We start from the raw sequence: 14233 nt of genomic DNA, 5'->3' as shown, positions 1-14233 counted from the left end.
GGCATCCCGGGGATGGGAGGAGCTGTGGATCAGAGCCACTCATCCTTATACTTAAGTCCATAACCCAGGACACCTGGGTGCACATGCGCAATTACACTAGACGATAATCAAGGAACACCTGAGCACATATGCCTATTTACATCAAATGCTCCGCAGGATTCTGACCATTTTTCCTACATTTTCCCAACAGATACCGATCGCAGTCCCCCCCCCAAATTGTAATGTTATGTTACGTAAAATAAGTTATTAAACGAAAAATAAACCTTCAGGTTAATGAAATTGAGGTTATGAAAAGTTTCTGTTTAAAGTGTGCTACCTGTAGGTAGTCAAACAGCACAGTGGTTATGGAACTGTCTTTGGCATGAGAGGATCTGGGGTGAAGTGTGGTACCTGTGGAAAGAAGTACTTGTTTTTCCACATCTGGGGTGTTCCTGTGTTCCCTGGCCACAGAGCTGCTGAATTCTCATTTTTGAGGCCATGGCCAAGATAAGAATGAGGAAACTTCTGCTTCCATTTCCTGAGAACAATTTGTTAATTTCAGAATAACAGTTGCTTAGAGAAGTTTTTAATCAAAGGTAGAAATAGTTTCATGTACTTGAGAAGGAATATTCATGTTGAAAATTGAGGCCATCTATTGACTCCATTTCATTTTATTTCAGTGGAAAAGTTGTAGTGTGGAATGTCATTGTTCATTTTCCCTATCTTTTTCCTGTCTGGATGAATAAATAAAAGCAAGGCTGCAGCACTTAGGAACACCTGATTCTGTTTTGGGTCAAGGTTAGGCAAGGTACTGAATGCCTTCTCTCTGCTCACCATACCACAGTGGTTCTCAAACTGTGGCCCCTGGACCAGCAGCAGCACCTGAGAACTTGTTAGAAATTTCAATTCTCAGGCCCCACCCAAGACCCAGTTAATGAGAATGTGTGGGATGGAACCCTGCAACCTGTTTTTTAACAAGCTCACCAGGTGATTGAGAACCACTGCCCTAAGCCCAATGGCTCTTTTTTTAAAAAAGATGACCGGTAAGGGGATCTTAACCCTTGACTTGGTGTTGTCAGCACCATACCGGCCATCCCTATATGGGATCCGAACCTGTGGCCTTGGTGTTATCAGCACCACACTCTCCCGAGTGAGCCACGGGCCGGCCCTAAGCCAATGGCTCTTAACCCTGATGCTCCTTAAAATCACCTGGAGAGGATTTGCAACCTTCCAATTCAGGTCCCCTACTTCGAAGTTCTAATTTAATTGGTCTGTGCTGGTTCAGGCATCTACAGTTTTAAAAGCACCCCGGGTAATTCTAATGTGCAGCTAGGTTGAGAACCCCTAGGCTAAACCCACTCACCTGGATTTTCTGCCCTTCTTGCACTCAGAAAACTAAGGTGGAAGGACACATAAGAGGGCCTGTGACTGAGGACATTCCCAGTCAAAGCCAACTCCTTGTCTCTTCATTGCCTTACTTACTGGCTCTCTGGCCACCTAGGCAAACCTGTCCTCTGCATCCTTGGAGATGCTCAGCCTCAAGACCTGTGTGGTGCTCTTGATGGGGCCACTGAAATGCAAACCTTCTCCCCAACACTTCTCTAAGCCTCGGTTTCTTCATCTGCAATAAGCTGGGGGTGGGGTCCAGCCATCTGTGTTTGAATAAGCCCACCAGGTGATTCTGATGAATGCTCAATTTGGAGAATTAGCCCCGTGCCTCCGTGCCATCTCTCGCTGGTCGTCTTCATCCCCACATTCTGGGGAACTGGTAGTAGGGACAGCAGCCTTCTGTAGTGGTAGATCACTGAGCTTGTAGTCCATTGGAAGATGCATTCAAATCTTCTGGGATGATAAGAATCTTACTCACCCCCTGCTTATAAAATTCAAATGTCCTTTAATGGTTCCAAAAGCACTTTACATGTGAAGGGCACTCTACCAGTTTGGGGAGAATCCTAAGGAGTGTCTTGGCTTCACGGACTTGGGGACATTTCCAAGTGCTTAGTGCAGCCCCTTCGCTGGGTCAGCATGAAGTAGTGTGGGGGCCAGGCTGGGGTGGGCTTGACATTCACAACAACAGATGCAGGGAACTGCAGCTGTGCTGATTGAGAATCTGTGAGTGTCAGTCCCTCTGTGCACTGTGCACAGGGTCTCTCAGCCTGTGTCTTCTGCATAGGTCAGCATTTACAAAGGGTTTGCTTAGATAAAGAGGGCATGTGCTACAGCATGGTTTATTGGGTGAATCCTGTTTCTTTCCCAAAGCTTTGGACTCTGGGGAATAAGGACCCCAAGATGTTAGCTGCTAACAGAATTCATGGAGCTAGATTGCTTGGGACACGCATTTTAGTGGTGATTACTGTCCAAAGGTTCTGATGGAAGGAGGTTGGGAAGGAGAGAGGTGTGTGTGTGTGTGTGTGTGTGTGTGTGTGTGTGTGTGTGTGTGTGTGTGTGTGTGTGTGTGTGTGTGTGTGTGGTGTGTGTGTGTGTGTGTGTGAGAGAGAGAGAGAGAGAGAGAGAGAGAGAGAATTACTTTCTGATTTGTGGATAGCTGACTTGGAAAATCACAAAATTTTGAAGCTGAAATGATCTCTAATACTTTAATTGCTGGTTGGCTGTTTCTTCCAGTGGTATCTCTGCTCTTGGGGGAGTGAGGTATCCAAACGGGAGTGGTGTGTGAGCTCCACATGCATCCCATGCAAGGCATTAATACTTGGGCCTGCCTAAGGAGCTGATGGCCGCCAAGAACCTGTCATGGGGAATACATTCTAAGTTTTAGTTAGCAGATTTACAAAATCTTTTTTGATTGGAGAATAATAAATCTGGAAGGAAGTAGGGGACATTTATGGTGTGTTTCCTATTTGTTAGTTATTTTCAGCTCTACTGTTTCATTTAATTCTAAGGCTCTCAGTCTGTGATCTGACAGGCTACTTCCTTCTCAGGGTTTCAGAGGTAGTGAGTGGCATTTCAGGGCCAGCGCTTCCAACTCCATGTTCTGCGTTGAGTCTGGACCCCACTATAAAGAAGTTTGTGCCAGATGGGCTAGAGCAGGAAGAGAATGATGTCAGAGGGGCCTGTAAGGGGTTGTTGTTATAATCAAGGCATAAAGGGTGATGTCTGGGCCCAGGTAAGGATATCCTTATGTCTATTTTATGGATTAGAAATGGTAAGCTGAGAGGTGGTTGCTCGCCGATCTACACAGCTAGGATCTCGACCCCAGATCTCTCTGAGTCAGATCCCATCCTTTGTCCACAGCCTTTCAGGGTGGGGCCTGGCTCATCTAATCCTTTGTCCACAGCCTTTCAGGGTGGGGCCTCTCTCATCTAATCTGTTTTATCTCTTGGGGTCAGGTTGATGGGTAGTGCAGTTCCAGGCACTGTGTCTTACTTACCTTTAAGAGGGTGTCAATTTGATAAGAGTAATAAGGTCCTGTCAGTAAACATAGCATTGATTCCCATAGAAAACTAGAATCTTCCTTCATATATTTCTGCCGTTTCTGCGGCTTGTGGTCCATCACATGACAGAGTAACCTGTCTGAAATGATCTTTCTTCCTTCTTTTTCTTAATTAAAATTTGTTTTGAATATATGAGCATCCTAGTTTAGTAGATTGATATTTAAAATCATAGCTTATGATTGAAACTTCTACAGAGGGGTTATTAAGATATTTAAGAACAATCAAGTGTTAAGGGTAGTGTCTTTGATTTAAAATGTTTTTTTGAGCTCTGTCTTCTAGATTGTCATATGATCAAAGTCCAGATTTTTCAGCAGCATTTGGTCATTTGGTAATCACTACTGAGTTTACATTCTGTCTCAGAAGACTACCTTATTTTAATAATCAGGAAAATAATAAATATTAATATGTGCTTAATAGAAAAAATGTTATCTAATTTAAAAATTTCAGTAGTGACCTCTGTGTGCTCCCTGTGCCCCCAGTATCTTTCCTCTATTATCTTTTTTTTTTTAAAAAAAATGATGATTGGTAAGGGGATCTTAACCCTTGACTTGGTGTTGTCAGCACCACACTCTCTGAAATGACCTAACCGGTCATCTCTAATAGGGATCTGAACCCGTGGCCTTGGTGTTATCAGCACCACACTCTCCCAAGTGAGCCACGGGTCGGCCCTTCTTTCCTCTGCTACCTTTTATTTTCCTCTTTTCTTCCATTAGTACCTTCTTTTATGTTAAATAGGGATTTTCTAGTGTACTATTTTAATTCTGTAACTAAACTTTTTTATTTTCTTAGCGATTGCCTTGGGGATTACAATTATCATCTTAATTTATAACAGTCTAATTAGGATTAATGTCTATTTAATTTCAATAGTGTATAAAAATTTTGCTCCTGTATAGCTCCATCCCTTCTCCCCTTGTTTGTGTTGTTATTGTCATACAAATTAAATCTGTACACATTGTATGCCCATCAAAACAGACTTATAATTATTGCTTTATGCAGTTGTCTTTTGCATTAATTAGAAAAAAAGTTACAAATAAAAAATGTTTGTACTGTCTTTTGTATTTCCTGATGTAGTTACTTTTATTGATGCTCTTTATATTTTCATGTGGATTTATTTCTTGTAGGGCAGGTCTGCTAGCGACAGATTCTCTGTTTTTGGTTATCTGGGAATGTCTTAATTTTTTCTTCATATTCTAAGATAGTTTTGTTGGATATCGAATTCTTTGTTGCACATCTTTGTCTTTCAGCACTTTGAATATACCATCCCTTAAGGACTGAGTGGTTTCTTTTTTTTGGCTGGTATGGGGATCTGAACCTTTGACCTTGATGTTATATGGCTGTGCTCTAACTGAGCTAATTGGCCAGCCCTACTCCATGGTTTCTGATGAGAAGTCAGCTTTTAATCTTTTTGAGGGTCCCTTGTGCTTGATGAGTCACTTCTCCTATTGCTTTCAGATTCTCTTTGTCTTTTGCAGTTTGATCATTTTGATTGTGATGTGTGTAGGTGTGAGTCTCCTTTGAACTGATCCTAGTTAGAGATTTTTTATTGAATGCTTTTCACCAATTTGGGAAATTTTTGGCTATTTACTCAAATATTCATTCTAACTTTTTCTTTCTCGTCTCCTTTTGTGATTCGCATTATGAGTATGTTGGTATGCTCGATCGTGCCCCACAGGTCTCTGAGAATCTGTTCATTTTTCGTCATTCTTTTTTTTTCTGCCCCTTAAACTAGATAATCTCAGTTGACCCATCTTCAGGTTTGGTGATTCTTCCTTCAGCCCACTCAGATCTGCTGTGGAGCCTTGCTAGTGAATTTTTCATCTCAGTTATTGAACTTTTCAACTCCAGAATTTTCATGATTCCTTTTTATAATTTCTATCTGTTTATTGATATTCTCTATTAATAAGACATTGTTCTTACACTTTCCCTTATTTCTTTAGACATGGTTTCCTTTAATTCTTTGAACATATTTAAAATAGCTGGTTTAAAGTTTTTGGTAAGTTCAATGTCTGGGCTTTCCTTAAGGACAGTTTCTATTGTTTGCTTTCTTCCCCCTGTGTTTGGCCATACTTTTTGTTTCTTTGCACGTCTTATAAATTTTTGGTGAAACTGGACATTTTGAATAAATGAAACTGGAAATAAGATTCCCCGCCCCCCCCCCCTGCAAAGTAGTGCTGCTATTTGTTTGTTTAATGACTTTTCTAAACTAATTTTGTAAAGTCCCTTGTGTTAGTCTTGTAGGACTGCCAGAACAAATACACAAACTGGGTGGCTTAAAACAACGGAAATTTATTGTCTTACAGTTGGGAAGGCTAGAAGTCTGAAATCAAGGTGTTGGTAGGGCCACACTCCCTCTGAAACCTGTAGGAGGAGAATCCTTCCTGCCGCTTCCAGCTTCTGGGGGTTTGCTGGCAGTCTTTGGTCTTCCTTGGCTTGTAGGTACAGGAGTTGAATATCCGCCTTTGTTGTCAAATGATATTCTCTCTTGTGAATACGTTTGTGTGTCTCTGTGTCTTTATGTGGTGTCCTCCTCTTGTGACTGGAGTCATAAGAGGATGAAGGTACATCCTATTCCAATATGACCTCATTTTAACTTAATTACATCAATAAGGGTACCCTGGGTTGCTACAAACCTTTCGTTAATTTCCAGAATTCTGAACAGGTTGATTCTGACTATTTTTGTTATTGTTTTCATTGCTTTTGTGGAGGAGAGGATTTTTGAAGGTCCTTACTCTGCCATTCCTACTGATGTGTGACCAGCCTTTTATTTTTAAAAGCTTTATGGAGATATCATTTACATATCATACAATTCACCCATTTAAAGTATCCAATACAGTGGATGTAGTATAGTCATTTTATTTTTAGTATATTTAGTATATTCAGAGTTGTGCAACCATCACCATAATTATTGTTAGAGCATTTTGTCATCCCCCCAAACAACGCTTTACTGTTTATCCATTACCCCCAGTCCCTCCCAGCTCTAGGAATGCACTAATCTACTTCCTGTCTCCGTGGATTTACCTATTCTTGACATTTCATATAAATTAAATCATATGATCATGGCCTTTTGTGTCTGGCTTTTTCCACTAAGTCTGTTTTCAGGGTTCATTCATGTTGTAGCATGAATTTGTACTTCATTCCTTTTTGGGACTGAAAATATTCCATTGTATGGCTAGACCACATTTTATTTATCCTTTCATTGGTTGATGGATATTTGTGTTTTCCACTTCTTGGTTATTGTGAATAATGCTCCTATGAAGATTTGTGTACACGTTTTTGAGTGGATATACATTTTCATTTCTCTTAGGTATACAGATGTTCCTCAACTTACTATGGGGTTACATCCTTATATCATAAGTTGAAAATAAAATATCCTAAGTAGAAAATGCATTTAATACACCTAACCTACTGAACATAGTAGCTTAGCCTAGCATACCTTAAATGCGGTCAGAACACTTAACATTAGCCTACTGTTGGCGAAATAATCTAACACAAAGCCTGTTTTATAAGTACTGAATATCTCATGTAATCTATTGAATACTCTTTTGCACCATTGTAAGTAAAAAAATTGTTGTCAAATCATTATAAGTTGGGGTAGTACCTAGAACTGGAATTGCTGGATCATATGGTAGCTCTAATACCTAACATTCTAAGAATGTCAAAAGACACTTGTCTTTTAAAAACTTAAAAAAAAAAAAAAAGAAAGAAAAAATTGTTAGACCAATAGTGGATGGTAGCTTTCTGTGGTTGTGATTTGCATTTCCCTGATGTCTAATTATGTTGAGCATCTTTTCATTTGTTTATTAGCCATTTTTGGAGAAATGTCTATGTAAATCTTTTGCCTGTTTAAAAATTGTGTTGACTCTTTTTTTTACTGAGTTGTAAGAGTTCTTTATATTCCAGATACAAGTCCCTTATTAGATGTATAATTTGTAAATATTTTCTCAGATAAAACTGTTCTTTCCATATTACCTTTTCAGCTTTTTTATTTCCTGTTTTTCTACATATTCTATGCTCTAGATAAACAGGCCTTTACTTTCCACCAGAAAAAAGTAAAATTTTCATTCCTGTAAGTAGAATATCAACAGGTAGTCATTTAGCAAATGTCCCTTAAGTCCTTACTGTGTGCCAGGCACTAGCAGTTGGGCTGCATCGGAGAATAAAGCCGACTAAGCCCCCGCCCTACTGGGATTTGCATTCTAGTGCTGTGTCTTGGCTTCCTTTCTGTAATTCTCAGGGTGCTGTTAATGTTGTTATGGCATGATTCATGGTCTTCCTTGAGTGCAGATATTTATAGACTTTGCCTGGCAATGGTGGACACTTACAGCTGTTTGCTGGATGAATAGATATATTAATGAGCTCAGTGACCCTGTCTTATTCATCACTGTATTCCCTGGAGTAGGTACTTAAGTGCTTGGTGGTTTATTGACTGAGTATACTTGTAGTCCCTAAGGAGTCTGTGTAAACAAAGTTTTAAGGTCGTCAAAACATTTTACATGGAAAGGAGCTGGGTTCCTGAGATGACCTGGGAGAAAGATGCCCTAGAGAGCTGTGATCTCCATACATTTGTGGCTGTTAAAATGTTGGGGACTCCTAACATACACACATGTGCACACTCAAATATACACACACGCATGCATACACATATGTGCACTCATATGCACATACATGTGCACATGCATGCTTGCCCGCATCTATGCATATACATATTTGAATAAGTTGTGTGCATGTGCTACTTTACTACGGTATTATGTGTATTATAATATTACCATGAGAACATAACTTAAAAAGGAAGAGATAAAAAATATGAAAAAAATTGCTAATATTTTTTTCCTGAATCCTTGGGGATTATTTTGACCCAGGGATAGATACCCTCACTTGAGAGATCCCTGCTTCAGAGCATGTAATATTGAGTTTTTGTGAGGAGTTTTTATGAGATCTTTGGGGATTCCTAAATAGCAGTAAGGCGTTGATTTTCTTTCTTAAGCCTTAAGGTCAATTAAAGGCAGCTACATTTTAAATCCTAAAATGCAGAGTAATTTCACAGATGAAAATAATCTAGTCATTAATTTTGTTTTGGAATGTTAACAGCATCTTGCACTGGAGTGACTTTAAGAAGTAAATCATCGTGTGATACAACAATAGTGAGGAAAATTTGGAAAATAGAGGAAAGAAGCCTACACTTTGCTGTACTTATTTATAGCAATGCTAATTGGAATAAGGCCTTTCTCCCCACCCCATGGAATACTTTTACAAATATCATTTTTTTTAAATGTAAAGAATGTCTTTTTTTCTATTTAGAACTCTCCCTGTATTAAAAACCAAACTGGCTTTTTAACATAATTTCCTTTTTTTTTGCAAGTTGTTAGGCATAAAATCTCTGAATGTTGTGTCTTTCTTTCTTTCTGTTTTGGGAATGATATGTGGGTGACTTCTTGTCCATAAGGAAGCTGGGGTTTTAGGGCTTAATTCTTGGTTTGTATGATCAAGAATCCTAGCTATAAGGCATGTAGAATTTTTTTTTTTTTTTTTTTTAACAAGTTAGAATGGTTGTTTGGCAGATGAAAGTAATATATATTAATCGTAGAAACACTGGGACATATAGAAAATTACATGGCCAGTTTCTTTTGTTTGAACGCCTTCTCTTGGCTCTAGAGAAAAAGAGGACTCTTTTTTTTGCACATAATTTGTAAATATTTCACTTCGTTTTCTTTCCCTAAGTTGAAAACTAGGTTTGGCTTGTCACAGAAATGTGGGCGTATTTGCTGATTCACAAGCAGGTGCAAGTTTCCTGGAGTAGTGGAGTAGAAGGATGTGCCCCTCAGTATCGACTACCTAGTGTGAATGAATGCATGTGGCCTGGCCCGGGATGGGATTTGGCTGCATGATGTGGCCAGAGTCCACATGCCATGCTTGCACGCAGTAGAGGGAGGCTCCATTTTTTCAGCAGTTGTTTTTATTGAGCCTTCACCTTCTCTCCTGCAGACTTGCCAACACCCCAGGTCATCGAACGTAGGGACCCAGACCCCAATCGGATGCAGATGCCGCAGGGGAACCCATTGCTGCTGTCCCTCACCCTGCAGGAGCTGCTGGCCAGGGACACTGTGCAGGTGGAGCTCATCCCGGAGAAGAAGGGCCTCTTCCTGAAGCATGTGGAATATGAGGTTTCCAGCCAGGTAGCTGGCAAATTTTGGGTGCGGGTTGTGGGGGGTTTAAAGGGGAGTAAGGGACAAGTCTCAGGGCAGGAGTGGTATGATGGGAGAAGGGCTGAAGAGAGTCTGTATGCCTGACTTAAATGTAAGGTCCAAAACTTGATAGCACAATCAAGCTGCAGAGCAGACTTTTCCATATATGTTGTTCCCTACATCTCTTTCTGGCTCAGCCATGTCCCCACCTGGTCCTGTCACCTCCTGGTCCTGTCCATCCTCTGCATCACTGCACTCTGGAATCCTGTTTCTTAAGAATCTCATACGAATGGTCTGCAGAACTCAAACCCTGAGCACAAGCTAGCCTGGTGGTAGTTTTGCAATATTGGGAAGCCCCTGAGTATTAGAATGTTGACCCCCTAGAATATGGACTCTAAATAGCAAATCAAATTTGCGGGGCCAGATTGTTATGTGCCAATCTAATCCCCTTTAATAACACTGTCTTCCTGTTTTCAGGGCATCCCAATATCTGAGTTAACCAGATTCAGAACATGGCAGCAGGTTTGGCCCTTGAGCAGGTAGAGCCCATGTGGTATTAACAGTGTTGGTCTTTCTGTCCCTTCATTATCTTTCAGTGTCTTGGTTCAGTTAGGGTAGATTTCAATAGGGGTTTTTATCCCTTATCCTGGGGATTAAATAATTGAACTAATACTATCCTTGTGAGCTGTGGAGTCTGTGGTGTTCAGGGGGATTTGCAGAGACAGAGCAGGGTCTGCACCCATGTGGGAGAGGGCAGCCCTGGCAACAGCACTGGTCCGGGCAGCTCTGCCAGGGTGTGCTTGAAAAGTCTCAGGAACAGATGGTCCCAGATAAAAAGGTGTGTCTTAAGGATCGAGTGAGCAGGTCTCTTGTCACTTCTGACTGCTATGTTCTGTCCAAGCCAGGAATCACAATAGTGTTTTAGATTTAGAGTCTGTGACTACACTCTGTTCTAATACTTGTTGCTGTTGCTACCCAGGGATGAAGGCAGCAGGCAGAGAGGGAAGGGTTCCCTCCCAGGACTATTTCAAGGCCAGCATTGCTGTCTGGTAGAACTTTGGTTCTCAGGCTTCTCAACCATGGTTGGGAATGTGAGAACCAGCTGGCATGATGCCATGTGGTAGGACAAAGCAGCCCTCCTTCCAGGGCCCAACAGCCTGCAAGGTGAGGCAGCTCTGTGTGTGTGGGAAGCTGCTGTTTGCTTCCAGTGAGGCAGCCGCTGGCCTTTTTTCCAGTATCAGTAAACTGCCTGTTCTTTAAGTAAATGGGTTGCCTCACTGCGAACATTTGTAGAAGTAGGTAATTTTGCCCAGGCCACCTCCTGAAGTGAGTGAGGATGGGTCAGCCCATTCACTGTTGGGCAAGTCGGGAAGAACCTTCTGGGCCACGTGTTTCCTCCAGGTACATGCCCAGCTCAGCATCCATGCTGGAGTCGGGTTAGTAGAGATGTGCATGATGTATGTGTGTCCTGGGTAGAGATGGGGACACTTGAGTTTATATATTTCTTCATATCACATATTTAATTTTGAAGACATCTGCACATGCACGTTTCTCATGTAAGCTCTTACATTAGGTACAGATTAGGTTACACAGGTGTGTGGGACGCTGGTCTTGTGGAGCCTGGAGATTTATCAGTGGTGGTGTTCACAATGGAGTTTGTAGGCACATATGTTTGCGTCAGGTGTCTGCTCTGTTTCAGTTCATATTCAGTGCTTGATCTGTCCTTAGACAGTTGGATCTATTTCAGGAGGCAGTTCTGAGCTGTGTGTTAGCATTCATGAAGTAAGGAATGCGTTATCCTCATGTGCTACCTTTTAAGGGAAGGATGGGTGCCCACCTTAGTAGTTAAAAACTTCTATAAATAGTCCTGTCTTTTTCTGATGATCCATGATAAAGGATAGTTAAAAATGAAATTAACAGCTATACAAAGTTTAAAGGTCGTATTACCATACATTAGGGAATTATAGGACTTCTCCTTTTAGCAAAGGCCTGGTGACAGAAGGTGAGGAGTTTAGTAGCATAGGTTGAACATTCCTAATCCGAAAATTTGAAATCTGAAATGCTCCAAAATTTAAAACTTTTTGAGCACCATGACATGACACTCAAAGGAGCATTTCAGATTTCGGATTTTCTGGTTAGGGATGCTCAATCAGTTAAGTCTCTGCAGATATTCTAAAATCAAAAAAAAAAAAAAATGAAATCTGGAACACTTGTGGTTGCAAGCATTTTGGGTAAGGCTATTCAGTCTGTATTATTTCTCTGGGTTCTGTTGAGTGGCTGAAGGAGACCGTAGGGGGAATGATAAAATGTCATGGTTTCTGATGTCAGATCTGAGCACTGAACCCTTTTTCTTGTAGCGCTTCAAGTCCTCTGTGTATAGACGGTACAATGACTTTGTGGTCTTCCACGAAGCGCTGCTGCACAAGTTCCCGTATCGCATGGTGCCGGCCCTTCCACCCAAGAGAATGCTGGGAGGTAAAGCTGGGTTTGCCAGAGACCCGGGGATGGGTGGGAGTGAGCCCACCCACCAGGATTCTGAGCTGCTGGCTTGGTGATGGATCCCATTGTAGACCAGGAGCCACTGTTGCCTCAGAGCCCAGGAGGGGGCTACAGTAAAGTACGAGCCCCTTGGCAATTCTGGAGTCATAGCCGTGGCTTGAGTCCAGGTCTGATACAGGGAGGGTGATTGGTGCCTGGCAGTGTTGGACCACCTGAGCCTTCTGGCTGGATGACTGACACATAGGGAGGTTCCTATTATACAAATGTGAAAGGAGGAACCCCACTTCTCTCCAGAGCACAGGGCCAGGACTTCTTAGTGCTTCTGTGTGGGAGGCCAGGAGCACTATTTGCTCATGTGGCTGGCAGTTTGTTTTGCTTGCTTTTGCAAAGCCATGTGAACCTGAGTAATGGGTACCAACAGAAGTAAATGTAAGGTAGGAAATCTACTCTGCATCTTAAAGGGGACAAGGAATGCCAAATGGCTGCCACTTCTTCACTGCTGCACCTGAAGATTGCCTTGGGCTAGGTGGGAGATCACAGATAACCTGCAAGCTCCTTTTAGACTGGCCTGTTTCTCCCAGGGTTCCAGAGCACAGGGAGATGGTGGTTGCCATCTCTGGATCTCAGGGTCCTCTCTCCCATATCCCTTTTCTCAAAAGTTGAATAAAACTTGGTGGGTAGGAGAGTTAATGCCAAAGCTAATCAGTTGCCTTCCTGCCATTTCCCAGCCATCCCAAAATAACTGTATACTTGACCAGGGAAATAGCTCGAGATTTAATACCATGGGCCGGTTTCCAGCTATCTGATATCTCTGAAAATGGTACATAAATACCTTTGCCTCTCCCTGGCCACTGAGTAGCTCAGAGTCTGATAATGTGATTTTCTTCAAGTCGCTTGTGAGCACTGCAGAACAGATTATTTTGTCACATTAAGAGGTCCAAGGAATACTGAGGGCAGCAGAGATCAGAAAATGTGTTGAGGATAGGTGATGCTTACTAAAATTCAAGCATCAAAGTTGGTGAAGTGTAGTTAGTGTTCAGCAGCTGGAAACTGTGCATGCCAACACTGAGTTACTGATTTAGCATTTATGAAAGCCGGGCCTTCTACAGAAGGATATCTGGTGGTCCTGAGGGGGGAGGTGGGCATCATCCAACTGTATTTTTTTTAATAACTTAAAAGTAATATCTTACATACCATTTCTATTTGTGTTCAGATTTAAATATCCTTGATGTGTCAGTGTATACTTTTTCTCACGAAAATCAACTACACTGTATATTGATAAATTAAAAAATATATATATATACATATATGTATACTTTTCCTTTCCCCACCCCCCTAGAAGTGAAACTAACCAGAATGAAAGCAGTTAATAATTGGATCCATTACAGAGTGAGTTATAAGTGATGTAAATAGGAAAACTGAGTTGCGTTAATGTACGAGCGTAGCACAACTCATTTGTTCCTGGAGAAAAGTGCCAAAAAGGGATTATAGAAGATGTCTTTAATGTAGACAATCATAGTGAGGAATCAGGCTTGGTTCCCAGTCCTCTTGATTGAAACATACATCTGTGCTTTTCTTTGGCAGTCACTGAACCCAAGTTTGTTTGTGTCTGTGTGGGGTCGGGGGACATGGAGGAGGGGTCTCGCTCTTCTGCAGCCTTGCTGGGTTTGTGTCTGTGGCCCTGGGAATGATGGGGCCCATCCAATGCCCTCAGCTAGCTGTGTGGCATGCTCTGAACTCCTCTACTGAAATGCTTTGGGAACTAGCTAAGAGTGGAAGATTTGGGGGAAGTGCACTAGACTGTTTGGTGACTTAGGCTCTTCCTCAGCTGACAGGGAATTCATCGAAGCCAGAAGGAGAGCCCTGAAGCGCTTCATTAACCTGGTGGCCCGGCACCCCCCGTTCTCTGAGGATGTCATCCTCAAGCTGTTCCTCTCGTTTAGTGGTTCAGTAAGTATATTAAAAAACATCTGTGTTCTCATCCTGTCCGTGTGGTAGATTCTGAGGTTCCTTAAGCTCTTACTTACATTCTTAAATTTGTTTTTGTTTTCTTGCTCTTCTCCCTGTCTCATTTCCCTTATTTGGATGCTTGGAAGGAATTTATTTTATAAGTGATTAACATAA

The 14233-nt window shown here is 41.7% G+C and overlaps 1 protein-coding gene across 2 annotated transcripts in view; it reads left to right on the top strand.

Moving 5' to 3' along the window:
- The window catches only part of SNX8 (sorting nexin 8), a 41941-nt gene that overhangs the window by 14449 nt on the left and 13259 nt on the right, over nt 1-14233 (top strand). For both annotated transcript variants that reach the window (XM_063090120.1, XM_063090121.1), the window contains exons 2-4: nt 9411-9601; nt 11968-12085; nt 13938-14059. In XM_063090120.1, the coding sequence (XP_062946190.1) occupies nt 9411-9601; nt 11968-12085; nt 13938-14059 (431 nt within the window). The remainder of the gene's footprint in view (nt 1-9410; nt 9602-11967; nt 12086-13937; nt 14060-14233) is intronic.

Source organism: Cynocephalus volans, chromosome 3 (genome assembly GCF_027409185.1).
Source record: "Cynocephalus volans isolate mCynVol1 chromosome 3, mCynVol1.pri, whole genome shotgun sequence".
NCBI lineage: Eukaryota > Metazoa > Chordata > Mammalia > Dermoptera > Cynocephalidae > Cynocephalus > Cynocephalus volans.
Note: the sequence above shows the minus strand (reverse complement) of the source record. Positions and strands in the feature narration are given on the sequence as shown.